General features: G+C 47.4%; 1 protein-coding gene across 8 annotated transcripts in view; it reads right to left on the minus strand.

Moving 5' to 3' along the window:
- Positions 1-24,971, minus strand: part of LOC135975007 (butyrophilin subfamily 1 member A1-like) — a 47,901-nt gene that overhangs the window by 16,365 nt on the left and 6,565 nt on the right. The window contains exons 1-5 of one of the 8 annotated variants that reach the window (XM_065564993.1): positions 16,332-17,193; positions 15,723-15,964; positions 13,645-13,761; positions 8,034-8,381; positions 4,368-4,649 (exon numbers count right to left, since the gene is read on the minus strand). In XM_065564993.1, the coding sequence (XP_065421065.1) occupies positions 4,368-4,649; positions 8,034-8,381; positions 13,645-13,761; positions 15,723-15,756 (781 nt within the window). In that variant the 5' untranslated portion in view covers positions 15,757-15,964; positions 16,332-17,193. Of the gene's footprint in view, positions 1-4,367; positions 4,650-8,033; positions 8,382-12,701; positions 13,762-15,722; positions 15,968-16,228; positions 17,194-24,971 lie in introns of those variants that run through there. The other 7 variants (XM_065564989.1, XM_065564992.1, XM_065564990.1 and 4 more) reach the window with 7 other exon arrangements.

A 24,971-nucleotide genomic window follows, 5' to 3' on the forward strand; every position in this document is an offset into this window, starting at 1 on the left:
CAATGGGACACAATAATTCCGGGGGTACAAAATATATCGGAAGGACAGAACAGGTCGTGCCGGGGGGGGGGGGGGGGGGGGAGGGGAGTGGCACTATATGTGAAAGAAAATGTAGAATCAAATGAAGTAAAAATCTTAAGTGAATCCACATGTTCCATAGAATCTCTATGGATAGAAATTTCATGCTATAATAAGAATATAACATTAGGGATCTATTATAGACCACCTGACCAGGACAGTGATAGTGATGATGAAATGCTAAGGGAAATTAGAGAGGATATCAAAATTAAGAACCCAATAATCGTGGGGGATTTCAATTATCCCCATATTGATTCGGAACATTTCACTTCAGGACGAAATGCAGAGATAAAATTTCTCGACACTTTAAATGACTGCTTCATGGAGCAGCTGGTACGGGAACCCACAAGGGGAGAGGCAACTCTAGATTTAGTCCTGAGTGGAGCGCAGGAGCTGGTCCAAGAGGTAACTACAACAGGACCGCTTGGAAATAGTGACCATAATACAATAACATTCAACATCCCTGTGGTGGGAAGAACATCTCAACAGCCCAACACTGTGGCATTTAATTTCAAAAATGAGGGGGTTAGTTAAACAGAAGTTAAAAAGTACAGTGACTAAAGTGAAATCCCTGCAAGCTGCATGGGCGCTTTTTAAAGACACCATAATAGAGGCCCAACTTCAATGTATACCCCAAATTAAGAAACACAGTAAAAGAACTAAAAAAGAGCCACCGTGGCTTAACAATCATGTAAAAGAAGCAGTGAGAGATAAAAAGACTTCCTTTAAAAAGTGGAAGTCAAATCCTAGTGAGGCAAATAGAAAGGAGCATAAACGCTGCCAAATTAAGTGCAAGCATGTAATAAGAAAAGCCAAAGAGGAGTTTGAAGAATGGCTAACCAAAAACTCCAAAGGTAATAAAATGTTTTTTAAGTATATCAGAAGCAGGAAGCCTGCTAAACAACCAGTGGAGCCCCTTGATGATCGAGATACAAAAGGAGCGCTTAAAAACGAGAAAGTCATTGCGGAGAAAATAAATGGATTCTTTGCTTCAGTCTTCATGGCTGAGGATGTTAGAGAGATTGCCAAACCTGAGCTGGCTTTTGTAGGTGACAAATCTGAGGAACTGTCACAGATTGAAGTGTCACTAGAGGAGGTTTTGGAATTAATTGATAAACTTAACATTAACAAGTCACCGGGACCAGATGGCATTCACCCAAGAGTTATGAAAGAACTCAAATGTGAAGTTGTGGAACTATTAACTAGGGTTTGTAACCTGTCCTTTAAATCGGCTTCTGTACCCAATGACTGGAAGTTAGCTAATGTAATGCCAATATTTAAAAAGGGCTCTAGAGGTGATCCCGGCAATTACAGACCAGTAAGTCTAACGTCAGTACCAGGAAAATTAGTCAAAACAATAGTTAAGAATAAAATTGTCAGACACATAGAAAAACATAAACTGTTGAGCAATAGTCAACATGGTTTCTGTAAAGGGAAATCGTGTCTTACTAATCTATTAGAGTTCTTTGAAGGGGTCAACAAACATGTGGACAAGGGGGATCCAGTGGACATAGTGTACTTAGATTTCCAGAAAGCCTTTGACAAGGTCCCTCACCAAAGGCTCTTAAGTAAAGTAAGTTGTCATGGGATAAAAGGGAAGGTCCTTTCATTGATTGAGAACTGGTTAAAAGACCGGGAACAAAGGGTAGGAATTAATGGTACATTCTCAGAATGGAGAGGGGTAACTAGTGGTGTTCCCCAAGGATCAGTCCTCGGACCAATCCTATTCAACTTATTTATAAATGATCTGGAGAAAGGGGTAAACAGTGAGGTGGCAAAGTTTGCAGATGATACTAAACTGCTCAAGATAGTTAAGACCAAAGCAGACTGTGATGAACTTCAAAAAGATCTCACAAAACTAAGTGATTGGGCAACAAAATGGCAAATGAAATGTAATGTGGATAAATGTAAAGTAATGCACATTGGAAAAAATAACCCCAACTATACATACAATATGATGGGGGCTAATTTAGCTACAACAAGTCAGGAAAAAGATCTTGGAGTCATCGTGGATAGTTCTCTGAAAATGTCCACACAGTGTGCAGAGGTGGTCAAAAAAGGAAACAGGATGTTAGGGATCATTAAAAAGGGGATAGAGAATAAGACTGAGAATATATTATTGCCCTTATATAAATCGATGGTACGCCCACATCTCGAATACTGCCTACAGATGTGGTCTCCTCATCTAAAAAAAGATATATTGGCACTAGAAAAGGTTCAGAAAAGGGCAACTAAAATGATTAGGGGTTTGGAACGGGTCCCATATGAGGAGAGATTAAAGAGACTAAGACTCTTCAGCTTTGAAAAGAGGAGACTAAGGGGGGATATGATAGAGATATATAAAATCATGAGTGATGCGGAGAAAGTGGATAAGGAAAAGTTATTTACTTATTCCCATAATACAAGAACTCGGGGTCACCAAATGAAATTAATAGGCAGCAGGTTTAAAACAAATACAAGGAAGTTCTTCTTCACACAGCGCACAGTCAACTTGTAGAACTCCTTACCTGAGGAGGTTGTGAAGGCTAGGACTATAACAGGGTTTAAAAGAGAACTGGATAAATTCATGGTGGTTAAGTCCATTAATGGCTATTAGCCAGGATGGGTAAGGAATGGTGTCCCTAGCCTCTGTTTGTCAGAGGGTGGAGATGGATGGCAGGAGAGAGATCACTTGATCATTGCCTGTTGGTCCACTCCCTCTGGTGCACCTGGCATTGTCCACTGTCGGTAGACAGGATACTGGGCTAGATGGACCTTTGGTGTGACCTGGTACGGCCGTTCTTATGTTCTTATGGCTTCCCAAGGGGTCCAACCAATCACAACACCTATTTCCCACTGGCATAAATTCAAGCAGTCCCTAGCCTCTCTGACTGATCCCAAGGCTGCAGCCAGTGCAGACTGACGTTCAAAATTAGAGAATTGTAACCAGTTTCCTGACACCTCCCGACTCTCCTGGCTCACTGGGGCTCAAGGATCTGACTCAAAATATTTTAATGAAGGATTTTAATTAAATCAAAACTTGAGCCTGGCAAGTCAAAGTAAATAGTTCTTCCAGAATCCTCTTCTCTGGGTCCTGGAGCAATGGCTGACCTCAGGGTACTTCCTAAGTGATTAGTGTGGTGTATTGAAAACTATAAAAATCACCAGCTGTCACTTTAAATCTTGAGGGATTCCCTTGTCCTGCTTGCAGGCTAGGGGTCTCTGTAGGGTGCATCCAATGTCAGTCTTATGCATTCAGCTTTCAAAGAGACAGCCTAAAGGAAAGTGGGTAGAGTTCTGCCTTTTTGCTTTAGGGAGCAGCCTGCTTTGTCTCTCTCTGTATTTAGCTGCTGTGTGTTAGAGTTCTGGATTCTCAGAAATAAAGCAGAGTTACGTTGCAGCCTTACAGGAAGAGTATTTACGTTTTGTTTCTAACTTTCTGTGTGTATGCTGTGAACATAACAATCACGTAATACTGAGGATAATTAGCAGTGCAGCACTTTGAGATCTCAAGTGAATACTGCTTGACAAATGCAATATCCTTATAATGACAGTGAGGAAATATTCATTCTGTATTAACCAAGTTATCTGGTAGATAATAATACATAAAATCTGAACTTTTTTCTAAAAATTAAGATGCTCTTAGACAAGATTTTGTTTCTGCATATAGTGAAGATGGTTAATTAATGGGAAAGGGTGTGTTGGGGGTTGGGTGGAGCTCTGCTATGCTACACCTATCCCCCATTGACATAAGTTCAAGCATTCCCTGGGCTTGTCTAACTGATATCAAAGCTGTGGCCAGTGCAAACTGACCCTCCCAGTTCTCCTGAGCTCAGAGGGGCTCAGCTACTTGAGAGAGTCTGGCCCAAAATATGTTAATGAAGGATTTTAATAAAAACAAAACCTGAGTCTGGAAATTCAAAGTAAAAACTCCTCCAGATTCCTGCTCCTTTCACCCAGAGCAATGGATGACTAGAGTGCTCTTGTTAAGTGATTACCCTGGGCTTGTCTAATTGATCCTGTTTAATTGCAGTGGAGACTTTCCAGCTCAGGCTGAAGCTCAGGCTCTGGGACCTTCTCACCTCGCAGGGACCTAGAACCTGGTCTCCAGCCCAAGCCCAAACATCTACACCACAGTTTAACAGTACTTGAGCCTGAGTCAGCTGGCACGGGCCAGCTGCTGGTTTTGGAAGTTGCTCAGGACTTTCCAAGAAGTGCTCAGCACCTTGAAGGTTCAGGCCAATAAACAGGAGACACAATGACAAATACTCTCTGCCAATGTCTGCAGTGTCTCACTGACGGTCACTGACCTGCTATGGAAATCGCTGACTCTCTCTCCTGGTTGAGAAGGAGGTTCCTGACACAGCAGGACACTTTCTGGTTGGATTCTTCTGTTATAACAATAGCAATCTCTGTTTGAAACAGGCCATTGGCCTCTGGGGATATGTTTTCAGTGTCTGATGGTAAGACCTGCCCCTGGAGATCTCTCCACTGAGCCTCGGGTTCTGGGTACCATCCGGCTGATCGACACACAACCCGGATCCCTCCATCCTGATGTCCCTCCACAGAGATGACAGGATCAGAGCCCAACCCTACAGAAGAAATAAATGAACTTGTGACAATCCTACATTGCTCAGTAATGAGCCAAAAGTTGTATTACTCCGTTATCAAAACCTATTTCCCATTAAATTAATAATCAAATGTGAGTCCACGAGTGCGGCTGGTCAGTTAATCTGGTCAGATTCCTATTTAATATACAGCAAGTAAAGTTAAGGTTAATGTCAGGGCTGTTCTATTCACAAACTTGCTCAACTTTAGCTAAAACAGACTTCAACAAGAAACTGCAGAACCGGAATTAATTTGCAAACTGGACACCATCAAATTAGGCCTGGGCTACAGGCTCCCTATTGCCTGCTTGGAGCCTAACAGCACTGAGGCTCCCAGCTCCCTGCCAGGAGCCCCACACCCAGAGCATGGTTGTCTCCTGGACTCTCCGCTCGAGCTGGGAGCCAGAATTTCTTGTCAATTTCATGGAGCAAGGCTGTAGTGTGGAAACTGACATAATTAGATGGACGTAAGCTGTCTTACATCGACCCAACTCTGTAGGGTAGACTAGGCAACAGTCCACTGCCCTATCCACTAGGCAACCCTGCCTCTCATTTACTGCTGTTCTAGCTTATGTGCATATACTTCATTTTCTCTAGTGATGGTGGATGAGCTGCTCCATAATCCTGCAGTTTCCTGAGCAAGAACAAGGGACTGGTTCTCCCTTTGATGAACACAGACAATATCTCTCACCACACACTGTGTAGCAGGGACAAAGGGTTGAATAAGAAGAACCATTGGAAGGAGCTGAGCACTGCTCAACTGATGAGCAGGGAGGCTAAACTCTTCCACTACTTTCACTTACAAAGCTAACATATTTGTAACCCCCTTGGGGTTTAGAGAGCACGGTCCCTTTAAAACCTGTCCTGGGGCAGAGGAAGTGCTGGGTGTTCCAGGGGGAGGAGCATAGGCACCAGCTTCCCCCAGGCCTGTGGGGTGGGGTGCTTAACCTCCCACTCTGCCCCAGGCACTACCCACACCCCACCTCTGCTCCCAAGTCCCCACCACCACCCTGCCTCTTCCTGCCCCTGCCCGGCCTCTTCCCCACCTCTTCCTGCCCAGTTCTGCCCCCTCCCCTAAGCACACCCAACCCTCACTATTCTGCCTCCCTCCCAGCACCTCCTGCACACCGTGGAACAGCTGACTGCAGTAGGCGGTAGGCGCTGGGAGGAGGGGGAGGAATTTATCAGTGGGGCCACCGGCAGATGGGAGGTGCTGGGGGAAGGGGGTAGATGGCTGCCAGTGGGTGCTAAGCACCCGCTAATTTTTTTCCATGGGTGCTCAAGCCCTAGAACACCTATGGAGTCAGCACCTATGGGGAGGAGGGTGGAGAGAGGGAGAGTGACAGGGCATGTGTGTCTGTAGCTCCCAATAAAAGAAACAGCTGAGAACCTGTCCAAAGCCCAGGAGGGACAGAGCAGCTGACTGGGGACACCCAGGACAAGACCCAGGAGGAGCATTGTGACAGGAAGGAATGACCTGAGGACAAACCAGAGCTGAACCCAGTATCCCTGTCACCCAGAGCTGTATGGGGCCGTGAGTACTGGGGCTTGTGACCTTGCATTGGGAATAAAGAGGGAGGCTGTAGCCAGGCAAGTGGGGAGGTTGTTGCTCTGTGGGGCTTTGCAGAGAGCGGCAGAAGAGGGCTCCGGAGGGGTTTGCTGGGGAAAGTTCAATGGCGCCAAAGGCAATTAGGAGCACCCAAGACTCAGCACTGCACTGGAACTCTGCCCAGGACTCCTGAACTCTGAGTAGACGCAGTGCTTGGCATCTACCCTTTTATGTTCTGGTACCACTGGGGCCTTGTGTTGGATCTCAGCCTGTTTTATCCCCCCCCCCCCCCCCCCCCACACACACACACACATTCCCCCTGTTGTTTTTTTTTACCTTCATCTCTCTGTAAATAAATATTTCCCCTTCCTATATTCATTGTACTATTCCGGTGTGTGTGTGTTTACCCCAGAGGATTTCGAACAGGTGTCCCTGGGGTAGGGACGACTCATGCCTGCCGACAGTGTGTGTGTGTGGGGGGGCAGAGTGATGGCAGCTGGCTAACAGCAGTATTACTAGGCATGCTCAGTAAAAGCCAGGCAGCAAATCTGGGGGAGCACGTGACCCCGCATGCTCCCTGACGCATCACCTGTGCCCTGGCTTCGAAGGGAGTTACCCTGCTGTGCTCCAGTGCGCATCTGTTCCTGGCAGGAGCCGCTCTGCAGAGCAGACTCCATCTCAGCCACAGGAGCTCTATAGTTACATATTAATTCCCAACAAATACTTGTCAATGAAGAATTGCAGTTGCCCAGCAGGGCCTTGTGCCTTTCCAAAATACAGAGGGTGGCTAAACTTAAATTTCTGAAACCCAAGAGATACAAAACAACAGCACATACCGCCCCAGCCCTGTAACTTTAACTCTGCCTCCTGGGATGGCAATAGGCGCTGGGAACGGTTCAGTGACGGTGGTGCCATAATAAACAGGTATGAGGAAGGGCTATGAGAAGGTGTCATTGCTTGTTTTGTGTTTCTTAGATTTGTTTTTCAGCATCTACCTGCCTACACTCCCACTGCCTTCCCCGTGTTCGCAGTCACCGTAGTGACTGGTGGAGGGATTAATTCGAGCAGGCTGGCAGAGCTGTCACTGTGATATGAGGAGAGGGATCATGTTTGCTTCATTTCAGTGCTGAGGTCTGTAGGCTGTGACAGTAGAAGTGCACAGAGGTGTCTTATTGCCATGGGGATTGTCAGCAGTCTGGTGTTTGCTTCACCAGACCTAAACCTCATGTCACAGTTACAGAACTAGCTACACCTGTCCCCTTCTGGTCTGTCTGGTAGCACCTTCAGGCATCAGGCCACCTGCCTTCACTTGTCCTGGAGGGAATTCCTCAACTCTTCCACTCTTACACAAGGCACAGGGCTACTGGACCCTGTGCATCAAGCACTGTTACCCTGTGCATGCCAGACACCAGCCAAAATCAATCCCAGCTGGTGACATCAATGTGAGGATGAGCAGCTATTGTTTGGTACCAGGTGTGCACAAAAAAGTTGTAACAATCACAACAGGTTAATGTCATCTGACTTTTCAGGGGTGTTTGTGTATCTCATTAACCCCTTGCTCTAATGACCTCAAATTTAGCTCACTAACCACACCCCAGAGTCCAATGTGTCACAGAAATTTTCAAGAGAATCTGAGTATGTGTGTGGAGTTTAGAACCCTCATAAAATATAGCCATAAACAGTGAACTAGAATCAATCTTAACCAGAGCAGAGCTACCCCCCACCATAATGAGAAAAATCAAGTGTCATCTCAGAATGAACCCTCGGACTCCACTTATTACCCTGTTGAAGATGTCAAAGTATCAGAACAAGTCACTGACCTGCCACCTGCAGTTCCAAAAAAGCTTCTTCATAAGTGACACTGGACCGAAAACGACACTTGTACTGCCCATCGTCAGAGGGTCGGATATCGCGTATTCTCAGAGAAACACTCCCATTGGTGATGTCATCTTTCAAGAGCTCAGTTCTTCCTTGATATTCTAGCATCTGCTCACCGTACTGATCCTGCCCATCATGGTACAGGTGCACGACTGCAGAGAACTCGGATCGGAACCATCTCAGCTCCATGTTCTCAGCGTTCATCCTGGGGGAGAGGTGGCAGGGCAGGACAGCCTCCCCACCTAGAGAGGCAGTGACTGGATGGTCAGGTCCAGCCACTGTGAAATGTGCTGTGAAATGCACAATGAAAAATTGAAGTTAAATTGGCGAGGAACTGGGAGTGGCATTAATCAGCAGTAAGACACACAGTAAGAGAATGCCCTGAGTTAGACGTAAACACCATATACCCAGGCAGTGCCCTAGACATGACTATGAGTACAGACAGTCACAGGCTTGGGGTAAATGCACCTCTGACCCCCTCTGTGGACTGCTCAAGGAACGTCCCCTTAGGTCTCAGGCCTCCAGCTGTCACCTCTCCCTGGGCAGGAACCCACATCCCTCTCCCTCCACACTGGGGTTTTAGGCTTGCAGCCCCCTTCAATTAACTGGTTTTCCCAGCACGCCTGACCAAAGACCAGCACTTGAACTTTGCTTTCACTCCCAGGGCTATGAATAGTGTGTGCCAATGGTTACCAGTAACCAAACGGCTCTTCCAAAGCAGAGAACATTGAAGGATAAAAGCCTGACAGAAAAGTTACCATAAACCAATTGAAGGTCTGAACATGTTACACTTATCCCAAAGGATTCTCATTTGGCACATGGGACTCATTGGTAGGGTCCTAAGTCTTTCAAAACCTTCTCTAAGGGTTTGTTCTTTTGGCTAAGAAGTCACGTCAGTTTGTAGTCCAAGATCCCAGGCCTCCAACCAGTTTAAATTGAGGGTTTATACCAAAAATCTTTGTTCTCTTGGGCTTCTGGGACCTGCCCTGAACTAGTTTAAGCAACTTTCCCTGGGGGTGGTACTTCTCCCGAGCTGTTATCTGTCCCAGAAGTCATTACCCCACATGGCTTGTAGATCCTGGAGGAGATGGGGTAACCCTCCCCCATGGAGTGGTTTACAATCCTGAGCCGACAAAGACACATATAGCACAGGGGTTCTCAAACTTCATTGCAACACAACCCGTTTCTGACAACAAAAATTACTACATGACCCCAGGACGGGGGAACCAAATTCTGAGCCCAAGCCCCACCATCCTGGCTTGGCGGGGGGCAAAGCGAAAGCCCAAGGGCTTCAGCTCCAGTCAGGTGGGCCTGTAACCTGAGCCCCACCACCCAGGGCTGAAGCCCTTGGGCTTTGGCTTTAGCCCCAGGCAGTGGGGCTCGAGCTTCGGCTTTGGACCGGAGCGGTGGGGCTCAGGATTTGGCCCTGAGTGGTGGGGCTCAGGCTTTGGCCCTCAGGAAGTCTAATGCCAGCCCTGGCGACCCATTAAAACAGGGTCATGACCCAATTTGGGGTCCTGACCCACAGTTTGAGAACCGCTGATATAGCACATATAGATACTATTTATAAAAGGGATACAAAGACACATTCATAGTTCCCAAAATACCACCTGTGGTTGCAATATCTGTCACACAGAGTACACAAGTAAATGTTATACATTGTCCATATTTTCTCTGACTAGGGCTCTGACTTCTCATGGGCACCTTAGGTATATTGGGGGGTCTGGTTCGCTGCTACACAAGGACCCTTCACGATGCTGAAGTGCAGGGCCTCTGCAACTAGTGTAGGGATGGTTCAAGGGTCTGCAAGGTGTAAAGATATGAAAATAGCTCATCACTATGCAGGCAAAGTTAGAGGTCAGATAACAGAGAGCGGGGAGGAGGCAGGTAAAAAAGAGCAGGGGACAGAGAACCAGCCGGCTGTGGAACTGCACAGAAAGGGGGCATCTCAGGGCAGAGACTCAGCATCAGGAGAGACACAGAGAGTTGGTTAAATTAGGAGGATGGAAACCACAGCAGGAGGGAACCAAAATGCCCGAGTAGGTGTGCAGGTAGCCCCGGGGGTGGAGTGGATCACTATAAGGTAGTGGTCCCCAACCTTTTTGTGGCCAATAGCACATTCATGTTTTCAGAAGAGTGTGGAGGGCGCCACAATTTTTCAAGGCTTATTTTGAATTTGTACATTAAATAATATGAAAAACATCATATTTAATATTACATAATATATGAATCCATAAGATAAAAAAGGTATTAATTAAATTATTCCGCAAGTACTCTTTCACCTTAGCATGTGAATTTGCTCTTTTTTATCTACCTGTAAGAAAAATTAAGGAGTTTTTACAAAATAAATATCATAAACAGTTTTCATCTTATTTATTTTTAAAAAGTAAAATTATTTTTTGATTGGACAGTTTTGGGGAAAAATTTAGACTAGCTGTAGCAGAAACTGAGGCTAGTAATATTTCAGTCCTATATATAAAACATTGTTGAACTGCTGACCCAAATATATTTATTATTCTTACTTTAACATAGATAGCCAGTTATGGTTAATTAAAAAATATTCTTTGTATTGTTATTTGTATCTGGATTTCAATAAACAAACAAACAAATATGAAAAAAAGTTAAACACAAGTTAATCATACGCACTCAACAGCACTTAATGGAAAATAAGTATCATTAATTCACGTGGTTTTTCTAATAAAGTCAGTGTGATTTTTGACACTGCATTTCTTCAGCCAATTTTTCATAGTTGGGAGAGTAGGATGATATTCCCATTCCTCAGGAATCATCAAGATGGGTATCTGTAAACCGAGATCTGTATTTTGATTTTATGACGTTCATTGTTGAAAATAGAACTTCGCATAAATAAGTGGAACCGAAATAAGATTTTATTTTGTATGCTACATTTTTTAAGGCAGGAAACTTTTTTCGGTCAACCAGATTCCAAAAGTTTTCATCTGTTGCGCAGGATTTTAGAACAATATCATTTTGAAGGTCCAAAATCTCCAGTTCCATGTCTTGTTCTTACTTGAATGAGACTCGCAATTGATGTAGCCATTTCTGTTACCTCTATTTGGCAAGTAAAAGGATTCACAAGAAAGGCAACTACAGGCTCAATGATGGTGAACTGTTGAAATCTCTTTTCAAATTGTTCCAGAAGTGTTTGAATGTGGATAACAAATGGTGATGGATTAAAATCACTGTCACATACCATTTTCTTCATACTTGGGAAATGTATGAGAGACTTCATCTTCATATGTGACATCCACAAGATCAGTTTTGCTTTGAATGATTTTACAGAACCTATCATTTGAGCCACATGTTTGTCTTTTTCCTGGAGCTCAAGATTTAAAATGTTCAATTTGTCAGTGATGGCAAGAAAAGCCAAGTCCATTAACCAGCTGGAGTCTTCTAGTTGCTCGAAGTTCTGATTTGTGGACTTCAGAAATTCTTTGATCTCTTCAATTAGGCTTAAAAAATTTGCAAGAACTTTACCTTTGCTCAGCCATCATACTTCTGTGTGCAAGATAAGATCAGATTGCTTATCATCAACATCTTCCAACAGGGCCTTAAAAAGTCGGTGTTGCAAAGGTTTAGCTCGAATAGAGTTATTTTAATAACGATGTTCATGACGTGTTGAAAAAAAAGAACTTTGACGCACAAAGCTTCTTGGTGGATAATGCAATGATAAGACATAAAGTTCAGAAAGGATTCATTCTTCTTGCAGAGTGCAATGAATCCATTGGCACTGCCCATCACTGCTGGTGCCCCATCAGTGGTGATCGCAGACAGCTTGTGTAGTGGCATACTAATTGATGTTGCATATGATTTGAATAAATTATAGATGTCCTCACCCTTTGTTCACCCTTTCATAGGCAATACTTTTAGTAACTCTGTTTTTATGGTGAAGTCACTAAATACCATCCTCACCATAACTGCCAACTGTGCTGTATCCGATATATCTGTCGACTCATCGAACTGCAATGAAAACCAGTCACATATTTCCAAGTCATCTTTTAGCTGAGTTTGCATGTCACTTGAAATTGCATGTATCCTCCTCGTAACTGTGTTGTCTGATAACTGCAAGTCTTGTATTGCTGACAAAATCTCACGCTTGTTAGGAAATCCTTGAAACAGGCAATCAGCACCAGTCAAAAATGCTTCCTTCAACATTTCACCATCTTGAAAGGGTTTTTTCTTCTTTGCGAGCAGATGAGCAATTTTAAAGGAAGCAATAGTAGCACTTTTAGACTTTACCACTTGTCTACTGAAAACAGATTGTTGGGCAGATAAAAGAAAATTAATCAACTCAAATCAAACCTTTTTCAACTCAGATTTAAGTGGATGGCTAATGTCAAAAGAGCCATGATTAGTTTGGAAATGGCATTCGACATTAAGTTTTTTCGGCACTGCAACAGTATCACCGCACAATAAGCAAACACATTTCCCTTTGTTTTCAATAAAACAATAGGATTCTTCCCACTCTGCGTTGAAATAATACGTACGTTGTCTTTTATTTGAACCACTCATTTTGGGGGAAAATGTTAAAAAAATAATAAATCACAAAGCACGAGAAAACAGCAGTATCAGTGCAGTGGAAGAATACTCACATACAGGGCCGGCTCCAGGCACCAACGGAGCAAGCACATGCCTGGGGCGGCACATGCTAAAGGGCAGCATTCCGTCCATTCTTTGGGTGGCAGAGTCCAAGCAGGTTTTTTTTTTTTTCTGCTTCGGCAGTTTGGGCGGGTTTTTTTGTTTGTTTTGTTTTGTTTTGCGCTTTGGCAGTTTGGGCGGTGGCAGTCCGAGCCCCTTTTCCTTTCTTTTGTTGGCAGTTCTGAGCAGCGCGGAGAGAAGATGCAGCCCCGCGCCTGCTGGGGACAGAGAACACCAGCGCCCGCAGCCTGCAGCCCCGGAGTTCTCTGTCCCCGGCAAGCGCGGGGCTGTGGCTTCTCTCCCCTGCTGGGCACTACTTTTCACACCGTGTGACTAGGCGAGTGCACATAGATACCCCAGCGGGCACCATGGTGTCCCCGGGCACCATGTTGGGGACCACTGCTATAAGGCCTTCACCAATGGCACAGAATAAAAAAGACAGCAAATATCCTCACATCCTCACTGAGACATGAGGTTTACCTCTCAGCCTTAGTCAGACGTCCCCAATGCAGTATGAACGGCTTGTGTGTTTTCAATTCATAACCAGAGAGTTGGGGATTCATGATTCTTTGGGGCTGAAGAGTCTGATCTGTGTAGTGTAAAGGAATTGGGTAGTGTCCCTTTAAATAGTTTGTGAGCCCCATAGTGATGCTCACCATGTTCTATGTCTTAGAAGCTACCAGTCAGAGCAGCAGTGTGTGTGTAGCTAGGCCTGACAAGATTGCATATAGGTAACAAACATGGTTACTAGGGACCCAGCTGTGCCCTGTGGTTTCTCCACATTGCTGGTTGTAGGCAGGTTGACCAGACGTGGTTTGCAAGACAAGACAGTGATTTGAGATGTACGGTGATGACCAGCAACAGCAGCAAACCCAGCGAGGAGACTGGAGCTCCTACCTGACTCCAGTCTGTGAACCTGTAGAGCGAGGCAGAGAGCGACGTAGCCGGGCAGAGCGGAGCTCACTGTGGAGCCGGGGGAGAACGAGGGAACTTTCCCCGTCATCATAGCTTGGTCTGGGGAACAGGAGAAATAACAAACCAGATGGCGAGTGAGTGTGACACAGTGACAGGACAGTACCATGGGGCAGTGCAGAGGATGTAACAAGCCTCACTGCTGCCTAACATACACCAGAAGGGAAGGGATTTCCCCCACAATCCTCGTCTGCCCTGGCTCTGAGCAGGGTTAGATGTCACTGTGCCAGCAACTGTTCCATACCACGTTCACACCATGGCTGGCACCTGTGGAGCTGTCTGGTCTTATTAAGGCCTTGGCTACACCTGGCAATTCACAGCGCTGCCATGGCATGTGAAGCGCGAGTGTAGTCACACCGTCAGCTCTCTCGCGGCGCTATAAGTACTCCACCTCTCTGAGGGGAGTAGCTTGCAGCGCTGCGAGCGAGCGTGCAGCGCTACAGGCGCTGATTACACTGGCGCTTTACAGCGCTGCACTCGCTGCGCTCGGGGGGGGGGGCGTTTTCACACCCCTGAGCGCAGCAAGTTGCAGCGCTGTACAGCGCCAGTGTAGCCAAGGCCTTAGATTTTAACACACTCTCGAGAGCAGGGACGGTCCCTCACTACTGGTGTGTACGGCACAATCAGGCACCCCTCTTGCTTGGGGCATTTAGATACTCCCGTAGAATGGGACATATTAAGGAAAACAAGCCAGTGCAGGCAGGGCCATTGACTGTGCTATGAATGGCCACTGATTGCTGTGGAGAAAAGTGGCTCCATCTCCCAACCACACCTGTCCTGTGTGAGGGACCTCTGGGGATCTCCCAATGAACAAATCAGTCCCTGGCCCCGATGATTTTGCATGTGTGACCCACTCTCATTGCCTCCAGCATTGGTGCAATGTCAGGAATGAATTCTGAGCAGGGTCACCACGTCTCTGTGCCCCTGGGATCTGTAACATTGAAACCGCTCTAAGGATATGTCTCCACTGCAGCTGGGAGCGAGCTTTCCAGTGGGACAGACAGACATGTGCTGGCTCTGCTGGAACTAGCACACTGAGCACAGCAGTGTAGCTTTGGTAGCCAAGGCAGCAGCTCAGGTTACCTGCCAGGATCACAGTGGGTATGTACTTGGGCAGCTAGGTCAAGCCACTACCCATGCTACACTGCTGTTTTTATGGCACTAGCTTGAGCAGAAAGAACGAGGAGTACTTGTGGCACCTTAGAGACTAACAAATGTATTTGAGCATAAGCTTTCGTGGGCTAAGCCCCACTTCATCGGGTGCATGTAGTGGAAAATACAGTAGGAAGCATGCATACATCCACTGCATGCATCTGATGAAGTGGGCTTTAGCCCACAAAAGCTGATGCTCAAATAAATTTGTTAGTCTCTAACGTGCTACAAGTACTCCTGTTCTTTTTGCTGATACAGACTAACACAGCTACCATTCTGAAATCTATCTTGAGTATGTGTCTGTCTGTTTATGGTGGGAATTGCACCGCCCAGCTGCAGTGTAGATGTACCCTTAGAGACAAAGAGCTTTAGGCTCACGCTGCACTGAGCCATGCAACCCCTGCCAGGCTGTGCGGTGGTGTAAAATCCTCCCAGGAACTAGAAGGTGCCTGTAACTTCCCCTACAGCCACCAGGGCCAGTGTTGGCCACAGAGCGGCCAGCGTTGGACTGGAAGGGAATGTGACCAGGGCTCCAGGTCACAGACTCATGGACTTCCCTACTAACCCCCCTCCCCCCTCAGGGCTCCCATTGACAGAGCGCGGGGGCAGAGGTGAAGCACCCCCTGCCCTGGCAGGCACCCATAGGGTGGGCGGCAGTGGTAACAGCACCTGCCCTCCTGTGGGGCAATGGCCCTGCAGACCCAGGTGGAGCTGGGAGGGATTCACTGAATGTGGACCGAGGGTTTTCTCTTCTAGTCTTTCACCCCCTGCCTCCGGAACTTCAGTTTAGTGAGTTAATAACAAAGGCGGGGGGGGGGGGGGGAGAGAAACACAAATACACACACACACACCTGTCACAAAGGGAGCCCAGCTCTGTGCCAGCATCCCAGTCTGTGTTCAGATGAACAGAGAAATCTCTGAATTTGCAGGGACATTCCCACAGCCAGGTTTACATTCAGATTCAGGAGGTGCCAGTTTCTCCGGAGAATCCCTTCAGTGAGGCCCATTGGTGATAACAGCCCTCAGCACCGTGTGTCCAGAGATCTCAGACCGAGCCGTGCAGCTGGGGATCCGGAGCCCGGAGCTCCCCTCCCTGCTGAGTCACAGAAAGAAGCTTTGAATCAGAAAGTCTGGAAAGTTCCACAAAATTCTACAAAGATCTAGAACATTCTAGGAGATTAGTGACAAATGAGCCACATAAGGAAAATCCGAAACATTTTACTTCAAACATTCGATTTTTCCTTTTATCACTAACAACAAAAACAGCCCCCGAGCCCGGCGCCCCCCAGCCTGGCACCCCAGGCAGTCGCCTCGGTTACGTGCCCCAAAATCCGGCCCTGGTCCCCAGGTCACTCACCGAGGCTGCAGCACCAGTTACATTTGTTACATTTGTAGCTGAATTGAGGGGGCCGAGCCCCCTCCCCGCCTGGGCCTGACACGCGCTTCAAAACTGAAAGTACCAGAGTAGCGGGAAGTTGAAGTCAAGGTCCGTGTCCCGGGCTGGTTGGGGCGGAGCAAATTCCTCTTAAAGTAACAGCCCCCCCGCAGGGCCCGGAGCTGGGGGGGAGGGCTGGGGGGGGCAGTTTGCCGGGGGAGCCAGTGTAGGGGTGTCAATGCCCCCCCCGCTGCTGTTCCTGCTCCCCAGGGATCGCTGGGGTCTCAGTAATGAGGCAGAACAATGAAGAGTCTTTGTGGCACTTTAGAGACTAAGAAATGTGGTGATGAAGTGGGTTTTAGCTCATGCCCAAATAAATGTGTTAGTCTCTGAGTCTAGGTGCCACAGGGACTCCCCCTTGTTTTTGCTGATGCAGAGTAACAGGGCTTCCCCTCTGAAACCCGGCAGCATGAGGACGGTGGAGGAGGGAGGGATGCTGCGGGGAGTTGAAATCCGGAGTGACTGAGTGGGAACCGGGGCTGGAAGCAACAGCTGGTCAATGTGGGATCAGAACGGACTGACTGGGACTCAGGCACTGCCCGGCTGTAGCTGGCTCGGCTCCTGCAGGCGCTCAGGGGAGGGGAGCAGACCGGGGCGGGGGCGGCCAGCAGCTCTGGGACTCGCAGACCCCCAGGAGCAGAGCTGGGCCGAGGAGGGGCCGTTGGTGCAGAGACATTTTCCTGCCCGGCCCCGGCCCTTCCCCCGCGTCTCTCCCCTCAGCTGCAGGCTCCGGAGCTGCTGTCGGCAGAGCCCGGGGCTGGTTCCAGCCCCCGGAGAAAGTCCCCCCCCCCCCGGAGTGCAATGGCCGAGTGTGAGTGCCGATGAAAGCTCCGGGGGGCTCAGGGCTGGGGCTAGAGGAGGATCCTGGAGGGAAGCGGCGGGTCCCGTCACTGTTACGCTGTAACCAGCAGCCCGGAGAGGCGGGGTCCGTGGGGCTCCCTGGGCTGGATCCTGATAAATCACCTGAGTTCCCCTCCCCCCAGCCCCGCTCCTTCCAAAACAGGGACCTGGAGCAGGAGGGGGAGCAGAGCCCAGATCTGGTGCCGGGTCCCTGCTGCTCCGCACAGATGCTCACACCCACCGAAGTCCCTTAGGTGCCTGTTTCTGCCGCTAGCCATGTGCACAGTTGCCTCCCACTAGGCACCCCCATGCCTATCTCCTGCCCAATCCCTAGCACGAATCATGACCCTGGGGAAGACAGGTGCTCCTCTGCTTATCTCGCCTGCAGGGTCTGATCCAGCAGCTCTGCTCAGAGGACAACCATCAGATCCAGTCTCAGACAAAATCTGGCCAGAGAAGGATGTGCCACCCCAATATGCAATATGAAGAGACCCAGGTTCACTTCCCCTCTGTCTGAGGGAGAGAAAGGACTTGAACTGGGGTCTCCCACACCTCTTAGGGGAAGCTCTCTAATAATTTGTTCTAGTATGTTTCCAGGGACTGAAGTTAGGCTGACTGGTCTATAATTCCCTGGGTTGTTTTTGTTCCCCTTTTTAAAGATAGGTACAATGTGCCAATCTCCAGTCCTCTGGGACCTCACCCGTCCTCCATGAGTTCTAAGAAATAATTATGAACAGTTCTGAGAGTGCTTCAGGGAGTTCTTTATGTGCCCTGGGGTGAATTTCATCAGGCTCTGACAACTCCAATACACCTAACTTATCAAAATATACTTTAACCTGTTCTTTCCCTATTTTCACTGGCATTTCTTCCCCCTTGCAGTTAATATTAATTGTGTGGAGTATCTAGTCACAATTTTAGTGAAGACTGAACCAAAACAGGCATTAAACACCTCAGTGTCTGCGACCAGGACATGGGTGATCATGCCTAGGAGTCAGAGCCCAGGGACAGAACAGGAGTCAGAGGCTTGATGCCAGACCCAGGGATTAGAGCTGATGTCAGAGGTCAGGAATCGGAGCCGAGGGCCAGAACTGGATTACTTGGAATGAGGCAAGAGAGGGGCAAATTTTGGGCCGAGTTAGGAGCAGGATGAGAACAAGGCTGGAACAAGATTGGAAACAAGCCAGTGCAGGAGCTGTCACAGCCCAGCCATGGGATAATGGTTTGAGCTGCCACTAAACCACTGTTGCTGGTGGACTTAAGAGCTGGTCTGCTGACTCTTCCAAGCAAATCAGGCAGTGTAGCCAATCAGGCAGTTTACTACAGGTCAGCTGAACTGGTTCGGTTGCCCAGAGACTGGCAGGCCCTGGTTCCTGACAGTAGACCCGGCCCCGATGGCAACTCATAGGGGCCTCACGGTCCAGTTTCTTGGGGTACTTCCCATGGAGCTCTCGCAATAGATCCTGGGTATGGATGTTCCCTACTGGGTCCCAAGACCACACGTCTGGACTGTAGCTCTTCTAGTCCATCCGGTACTGGAGCCTTCCCCTAACTTGCTGAGAATTGAGGATTCAGTGGACCAAGTATTCCTCCTGTCCCTGGACTGTTATGGGTGGTGGTGGTGAGTTGGAGCAAATAGGGTCTGGTTCTTGGTCTGGGGCTTTCAAAGTGAGATGTGAAAGACGGGGTGAATCTTCAAGGACTCAGGCAGCTGTAACTGGAAAGGTAGTGAGTTCACCCATTCTATAATCTTGAAGTATCAGGGGGTAGCCGTGTTAGTCTGTATCTACAAAAACAACAAGGAGTCTGGTGGCACCTTAAAGACTAACAGATTTATTTGGGCATAAGCTTTCGTGAGTAAAAACCTCACTTCTTCGGATGCATAGAGTGAAAGCTACAGATGCAGGCATTATATACTGACACATGGAGAGCAGGGAGTTACTTCACAAGTGGAGAACCAGTGTTGACAGGGCCAATTCAATCAGGGTGGATGTAGTCCACTCCCAATAACAGATGAGGAGGTGTCAATTCCAGGAGAGGAAAAGCTGCTTCTGTAATGAGCCAGCCACTCCCAATCCCTATTCAAGCCCAGATTAATGGTGTTGAATTTGCAAAAATCTGTAGCTTTCACTCTATGCATCCGAAGAAGTGAGGTTTTTACTCACGAAAGCTTATGCCCAAATAAATCTGTTAGTCTTTAAGGTGCCACCAGACTCCTTGTTGTTTTTATAATCTTGAAGAGGCCCAGATATTTGTAGTCTACTTTGATGGATGGATAGCTCTATTTAAGGTTGTGGGCAGAGAGCCACATCTTGTCCCATATGGCCAGACTAGGAAGAGCCTGACAGTCTTGGTCTGAATGGTGTTTAAAGGCATCTTTGGAGGACTGCAAATGTTTCTTGAGCTCCTGTTGCACCCAGTGTAACTAGGAGGTTAAATTTGCAGGAGCTGATGCTGGGGAACTCACAGGCAAGTCTGGGTGGCAGCAGGAGTGAAAGCCATGGCTTGTAAAAAATGGGCTATGTTGGGTTGAGGCTTGGCTTGCATTGTTATGTGCAAACTCAGCATAGCACAGCAGGGGGTACTGTTCATCCTGGTGATAACTCAAAAGGCAGCAAAACTACTGCTCCAAGTTTTGATTGACCCTCTCTGTTTGCACATTAGTTTGGGGGAGATAGGTGGATGAGGTGAGGAACTCGATGCCAAGGAGTCTAGAAATTCACACCAGATTTGGGAGATGCATTGGGTCTCTGATCCGATGTAATGCCCACTGTTAATCCATGGTAGCAGAAGACATTTTTCAGGAAGAGCCATGCCATCTCCTGTGCAGTAGGAACAATACCAAATGGGATGAAGTGAACCATCTTTGTTAGGAGGTCAACAACATCCAGGATTACCGAGTTTTCCCTGGGAGCTTGGCAGTTCTATGATGAAGTCCATTTATATAATAGACCAAGGCTACAGAGATCTTGAATTGGTCAAAATGGCCCTGAAGCAGTGAATTGTGGCATAGTTTCAATTCCTGAAGCCTAGGCTGTTGCTGGAACTTGAACAGAACCCTTGTGATAGAGGAGGCCATTCTATGGTCAGAATTTAGAGCTTGGTCAGGTACCCACATCAGTCAGGATCTGGTGGGTTTGGGTAGCAAACAGATCATTGGAGAGCCGGGGATGGATGGAGGATATCACTCAGACTGCTGTCTATTGTCCCGTTGACAAAGTTGTAAACCTTGAGCATGGTGGTAGAGGGATTTTTGCCAGGTTCATGATAGTCATTTTTTTTTTTTTCAGGAAAAGGCATCCACCTTCCCATTTCTTGTCTTTGGGCAATAGGTTACCACAAAATTGAAGCAATCAAAGAAGAGGGACGAGTGGATCTGGAATTGGTTAAGGCAGCTAGCAGTCCGTAGGCTCTTCAGGTTCTTGTGCTCTATCAGGACTTGGACCAGGAATTGGATTCCTCCTAGAAGAAGCACCACCCTCAAAAGCTGCCTTGATAGTCAGTGACTCCTTGTCACAAATAATGTAATTTTTCCCCACTAGGGTTAGCTTCTGAGAATAGAAAATGCAGGGGCGTACTTGGTTGTGGGTGCCCACATGTTAAGATAATACTGCACCTATGGCAAAGTTTGAGGCATAGAACTCAATTGTAAAATGTTTGGTGGGATGTGGTTGAATCAGTATGGGTAATGAGATGAATGTCTTCTTCAGTCGATCAAAGGCCAAATAAGCCTCAGTGGACAAGCGAACTGGACCCCCTTTTTCAGGAGCACCAGTATGGGTGCAACCAGGTGGAAGAATCCTTTAATAAACCTCATGTAGAAATTGGTGAACTCCAGAAATCGCTGCACTCAATGTACATCCTTGGGTGAGACCCAGTCGGATATTTCCACCACCTTACGTGGTTCCATGGTGAATCCCTCAGGCAAGTCAAAACATCCCAAGAATTCCACTGTGTCCTTATCAAACTTGCATTTCTTAAGCTTCACGTAGAGGTGGTGTTGGTGGAGTGTCTCCAAGATAGTGCATACATGATGATTGTGGAGGTCTTGACTTTTAGAGAAAATAAGGATGTTGTCCATGTAAATGACTACAAATTGGTCCAGCCTGTCTCTAAAGATATCATTTTTGAAATGGTGCAAGTTTGCTGGGGCATTGCACAATCCAAACAGCATGACCAAATGTTCAAAGTGGCTATACCAGATATGAAAGGTGGACTTCCATTTGTTTCTTTCCCAGATCCTCACCAAGCTATAAAATTTATAGAGGTCCAACTTTGTGAAGACCTTGGCAGAGCAGAGTCTTTCAAACAGCTCATTAATTAGGAGTAAGGGGCAGGGGCGGTTCTATGTATTTTGCTGCCCCAAGCACAGGAGTCAGGCAGCCTTTGGCGGCACGCCTGTGGGAGATCCACTGGTAATGCAGATTCGGCGACATGCCTGCAGGAGGTCTGCCGGTCCTGCGCCTTTGGCGTACCCACCGCCGAATTCCTGCCAAAGCCGCGGGACCGGCAGACCTCCCACAGGCAAGCCACCAAAGGCTGCCTGACTGCTGCTCTCACGGCGACCGGCAGGCCACCTCCCCGCGGCTTGCTGCCCCAGGCACGCGCTTGGAGCGCTGGTGCCTGGAGCCACCCCTGGTAAGGGGTACTGGTTTCAGATTATAAACTTGTTCAGAGCTTGGTATTCCACAGAAGGATGGAGGGAGCTGACTTTCTTTGAAACAAAGAAGATCGGGGCCTCCACTGGGGGCATGCAGGGACAAATGAACTCCTTCTGCAGGATTTCCTCAAGATAGCTCCAGAGTGCCTGTAGTTTGGGTTTGGAGAGGGAGTCAATGCACCTGTAGGGAACCTCTGCTCTAAGCTGGTGGTTGATGAGGCAGTCATAGCTCTGATTAGGCAGTCGGGTGTCAGTTTTCTTTTTGTCAGACACTTCGGCATAGTGTTGATATTTAACAAGATCCTCTCTTCACATCTCTGAATTCTTGGACCAAGTAAACCACAAAGGGTGGGTGGTACCAGGTTGGCTCTTGGGAAACAGGTTTGTTGGCAAAATAGGTCAAAGGGTCAAAGGATACCATCCCTGACTGCCAGCATCTGCGTGGGTTGTGGACAGGAAGCCAGGGGGTGGCAAGGACAACTGATAGATGTGGTGAATGAATTATCCCAAACTGGAGGAATAACTTAGTACCCAGCACCAGAGTTAAAGCCCCTGCCTTACTCTCAGCTGTAGATCCCTTTTTGGTGCTGTCTTCTCTCAGCTCAAATATGACGGGTTTGTGACAAAGACCCCCTGGGGATGCACGTCCTCTGATGTTGGCAGGCACATCTGCAGTATACTGTGACTATGCATCCAATCTTATCTGGGATCTCCACCAGTCCATCAAAATTGTTACCTGGAATGTTGCAACTCTTCACAGGCATGGTCATCAGATCGCAGTCTCATGCGAAACGAAGATCTTGGCATATCAATCGCAGGCCTAACAGAAACAAGGCTGATAGATCACGGACATCACGAGTTGGAAGATGTTTTATTTCTGTATTCTGGCGGCCCCAACTACTTACATTGGATAGCACTACTACTGTGAGGTGAGGCCAAGTTCTCCTTGATAATCTGGACACCTGTGTTGTTACCTCTCAGCTCTGTGTACTTAGGAAACCAGGGTGCCGTACCCAGCCTGTCTGACTCACAAAAGACCTTCCCCCTACCCCCAGCCTCTGCTTGAACCAAATCTGCATCAGAAGAAAGACTTACAAAAAGCAATGAAAAGGCAATTGGAGAGACACCTAAACCCCTGGAATAAGGATGACAGGATTAAGGAAACTCCCCTAGCCTCATTTGCGTCGAAGATGGGAGAAAGAGGCATCTCCAGTAGCATAACGAATAGAGAACAGAGATTCCAAGGCAAGAACCACACAGAACTCTGGGACCAGAAAAGCAGGGAAGCAGTGCATGATGGGGAATCTCTGCTCCAGATGTTAATGAACCCACGCCTGCACACATCCAGCTCAGTAGTTATCAGACCAATTCTAGTAATAAATCCTTTATGGATATCCAAAATAGTGAAGCTCCCTAATTGCATTATGAGCTCCCTCCAAGGAACACCGCCCAAAGCCAGGAATGATCAGCTCCCATGGTCTAGCCTGAATAAAACAACTTTGGTATTCTCCCTTGTTTACACATAAACAAATCTAGTGTTCTCTCTTGAATCATTGTTGTTTCTCTACAAAAACCCCTACTTATGCTCAAGTAAGTGTTCTGATGCCTAGATCCAAAATCTGTATCAGTTCCATTGGGACTTCATCCTCTCCTGACTGATCATGCTGGGGGCTCTGCCTGTCTCCAGCACTCCAGACCCTCAGCTACCACCACCTGGGACTCCTGACTGATTCAAGTTTCATGGAGCGGTGAGAACCCATCTCTCTCTCTCTCTCTCTCTCTCTAGGTATAGACTTCTGACCCTGACTTGTGTGATCAAGTATAGTTTTATAAACCTGACATTTATAATCAAATTTAAGTTAGATTTAATATAACTGTTTTATTTGTTTGGCTCCCCTATGGTTATTACCTGACAATAAATAACTTTCATGATTAAGCTGGTTGCTTCTCTCTCTCTCGCCCTCGTGGGTGTTTTTTGGTTTCGTCATTCGCTCTGCAGCAATGCTCCTCGTACCTAAGCTAAAAGATTCCTGCAGAGCCCTAAAACCCAGTGGGGTTTGCTCATCAAGTGGGTTACTACCAGAACAATTGTAACGTGAAAGTGGGCATAGTGACATGCTGAACCAGGGACATTTGAGGGTGGCAGCTTGGAAGTGCTGCTCGACCCAGCCTGCTCAGGTGTACTCCATTCCGGTGCGGTGCCCACGGCATATGAGAGTGACAGCTTGGAGGTGCTGTTCGACCCAGCCTGCTGAGTCCAAGGGCCTATGAGGGTGACAGCTTGGAAGTGTTGCTTGACCCAGCCTACTGAGTTCAGGGACATATAAGGGGTCAGCTTGGGAGTGCTGATTAATCCGGTCCTCTCAGACACGTTCTGTTACTGTGTGTGTGTCTGTGTCTGATTCTGGGGCTGGAAGAACTGAGGCCTGGGGAACCTAGGTCCTGCAGGATAGCTCCATTGGGAGCGGACTTGTAGAAGGGAGAAGTAGAGCTCTGTATGAGAACACAAGTGACATAAGCAGTACATTGATAGAAGTACAGAACACCTCCCCCCCAGAAGAGTAACCCTAATAAATGAGCATACCCCAAATTAACGAGCAAAGCTGGTAACAGTGTCTTCTCATTTACTTATTGCATGTCTTAAACATCAGCACAGTTACCTCACTGTCATAGTAGTCTATGCACCAACAGAGGAATCTGTTGATTGAGTTAAAGATAATTGATTTCCACCATCAATTGGAATCTCTAGTATGCACAGTTCCTCCACATGATAATCTCGTGATCCTGGGCGACCTAAATGCAGTTACTGGCTCCCTGCAAACTGGGTTTGAACAGGTCATGGTTCAGGCATATTCAATTAATACTTTTGCTGCTTGCTCACATTCTGCACCTCCCAGAATCTTTCCATTCTTGGGTCATGGTTCAAGCGGCAACACATACACCAGATGTCATGGATCTCTCATGATGGCGTTACTCAGAAGGAGTTGGACCACATCATCACACATGACAGGCATCTCTTCGCCACCTGTAGAGTATATCGTGTTGCGGAATGTGCAGCAAACACAGATCACCACCTACTGGTTGCCCATATGGTGTTGACACTCCGACGAGCAGGTAAGGCTTCTTCAACTATGAAGTAGTTTGACATCGACGTACTTCGTGTGCCAA

This window comes from Chrysemys picta, chromosome 12 (assembly GCF_011386835.1).
Source record: "Chrysemys picta bellii isolate R12L10 chromosome 12, ASM1138683v2, whole genome shotgun sequence".
NCBI lineage: Eukaryota > Metazoa > Chordata > Testudines > Emydidae > Chrysemys > Chrysemys picta.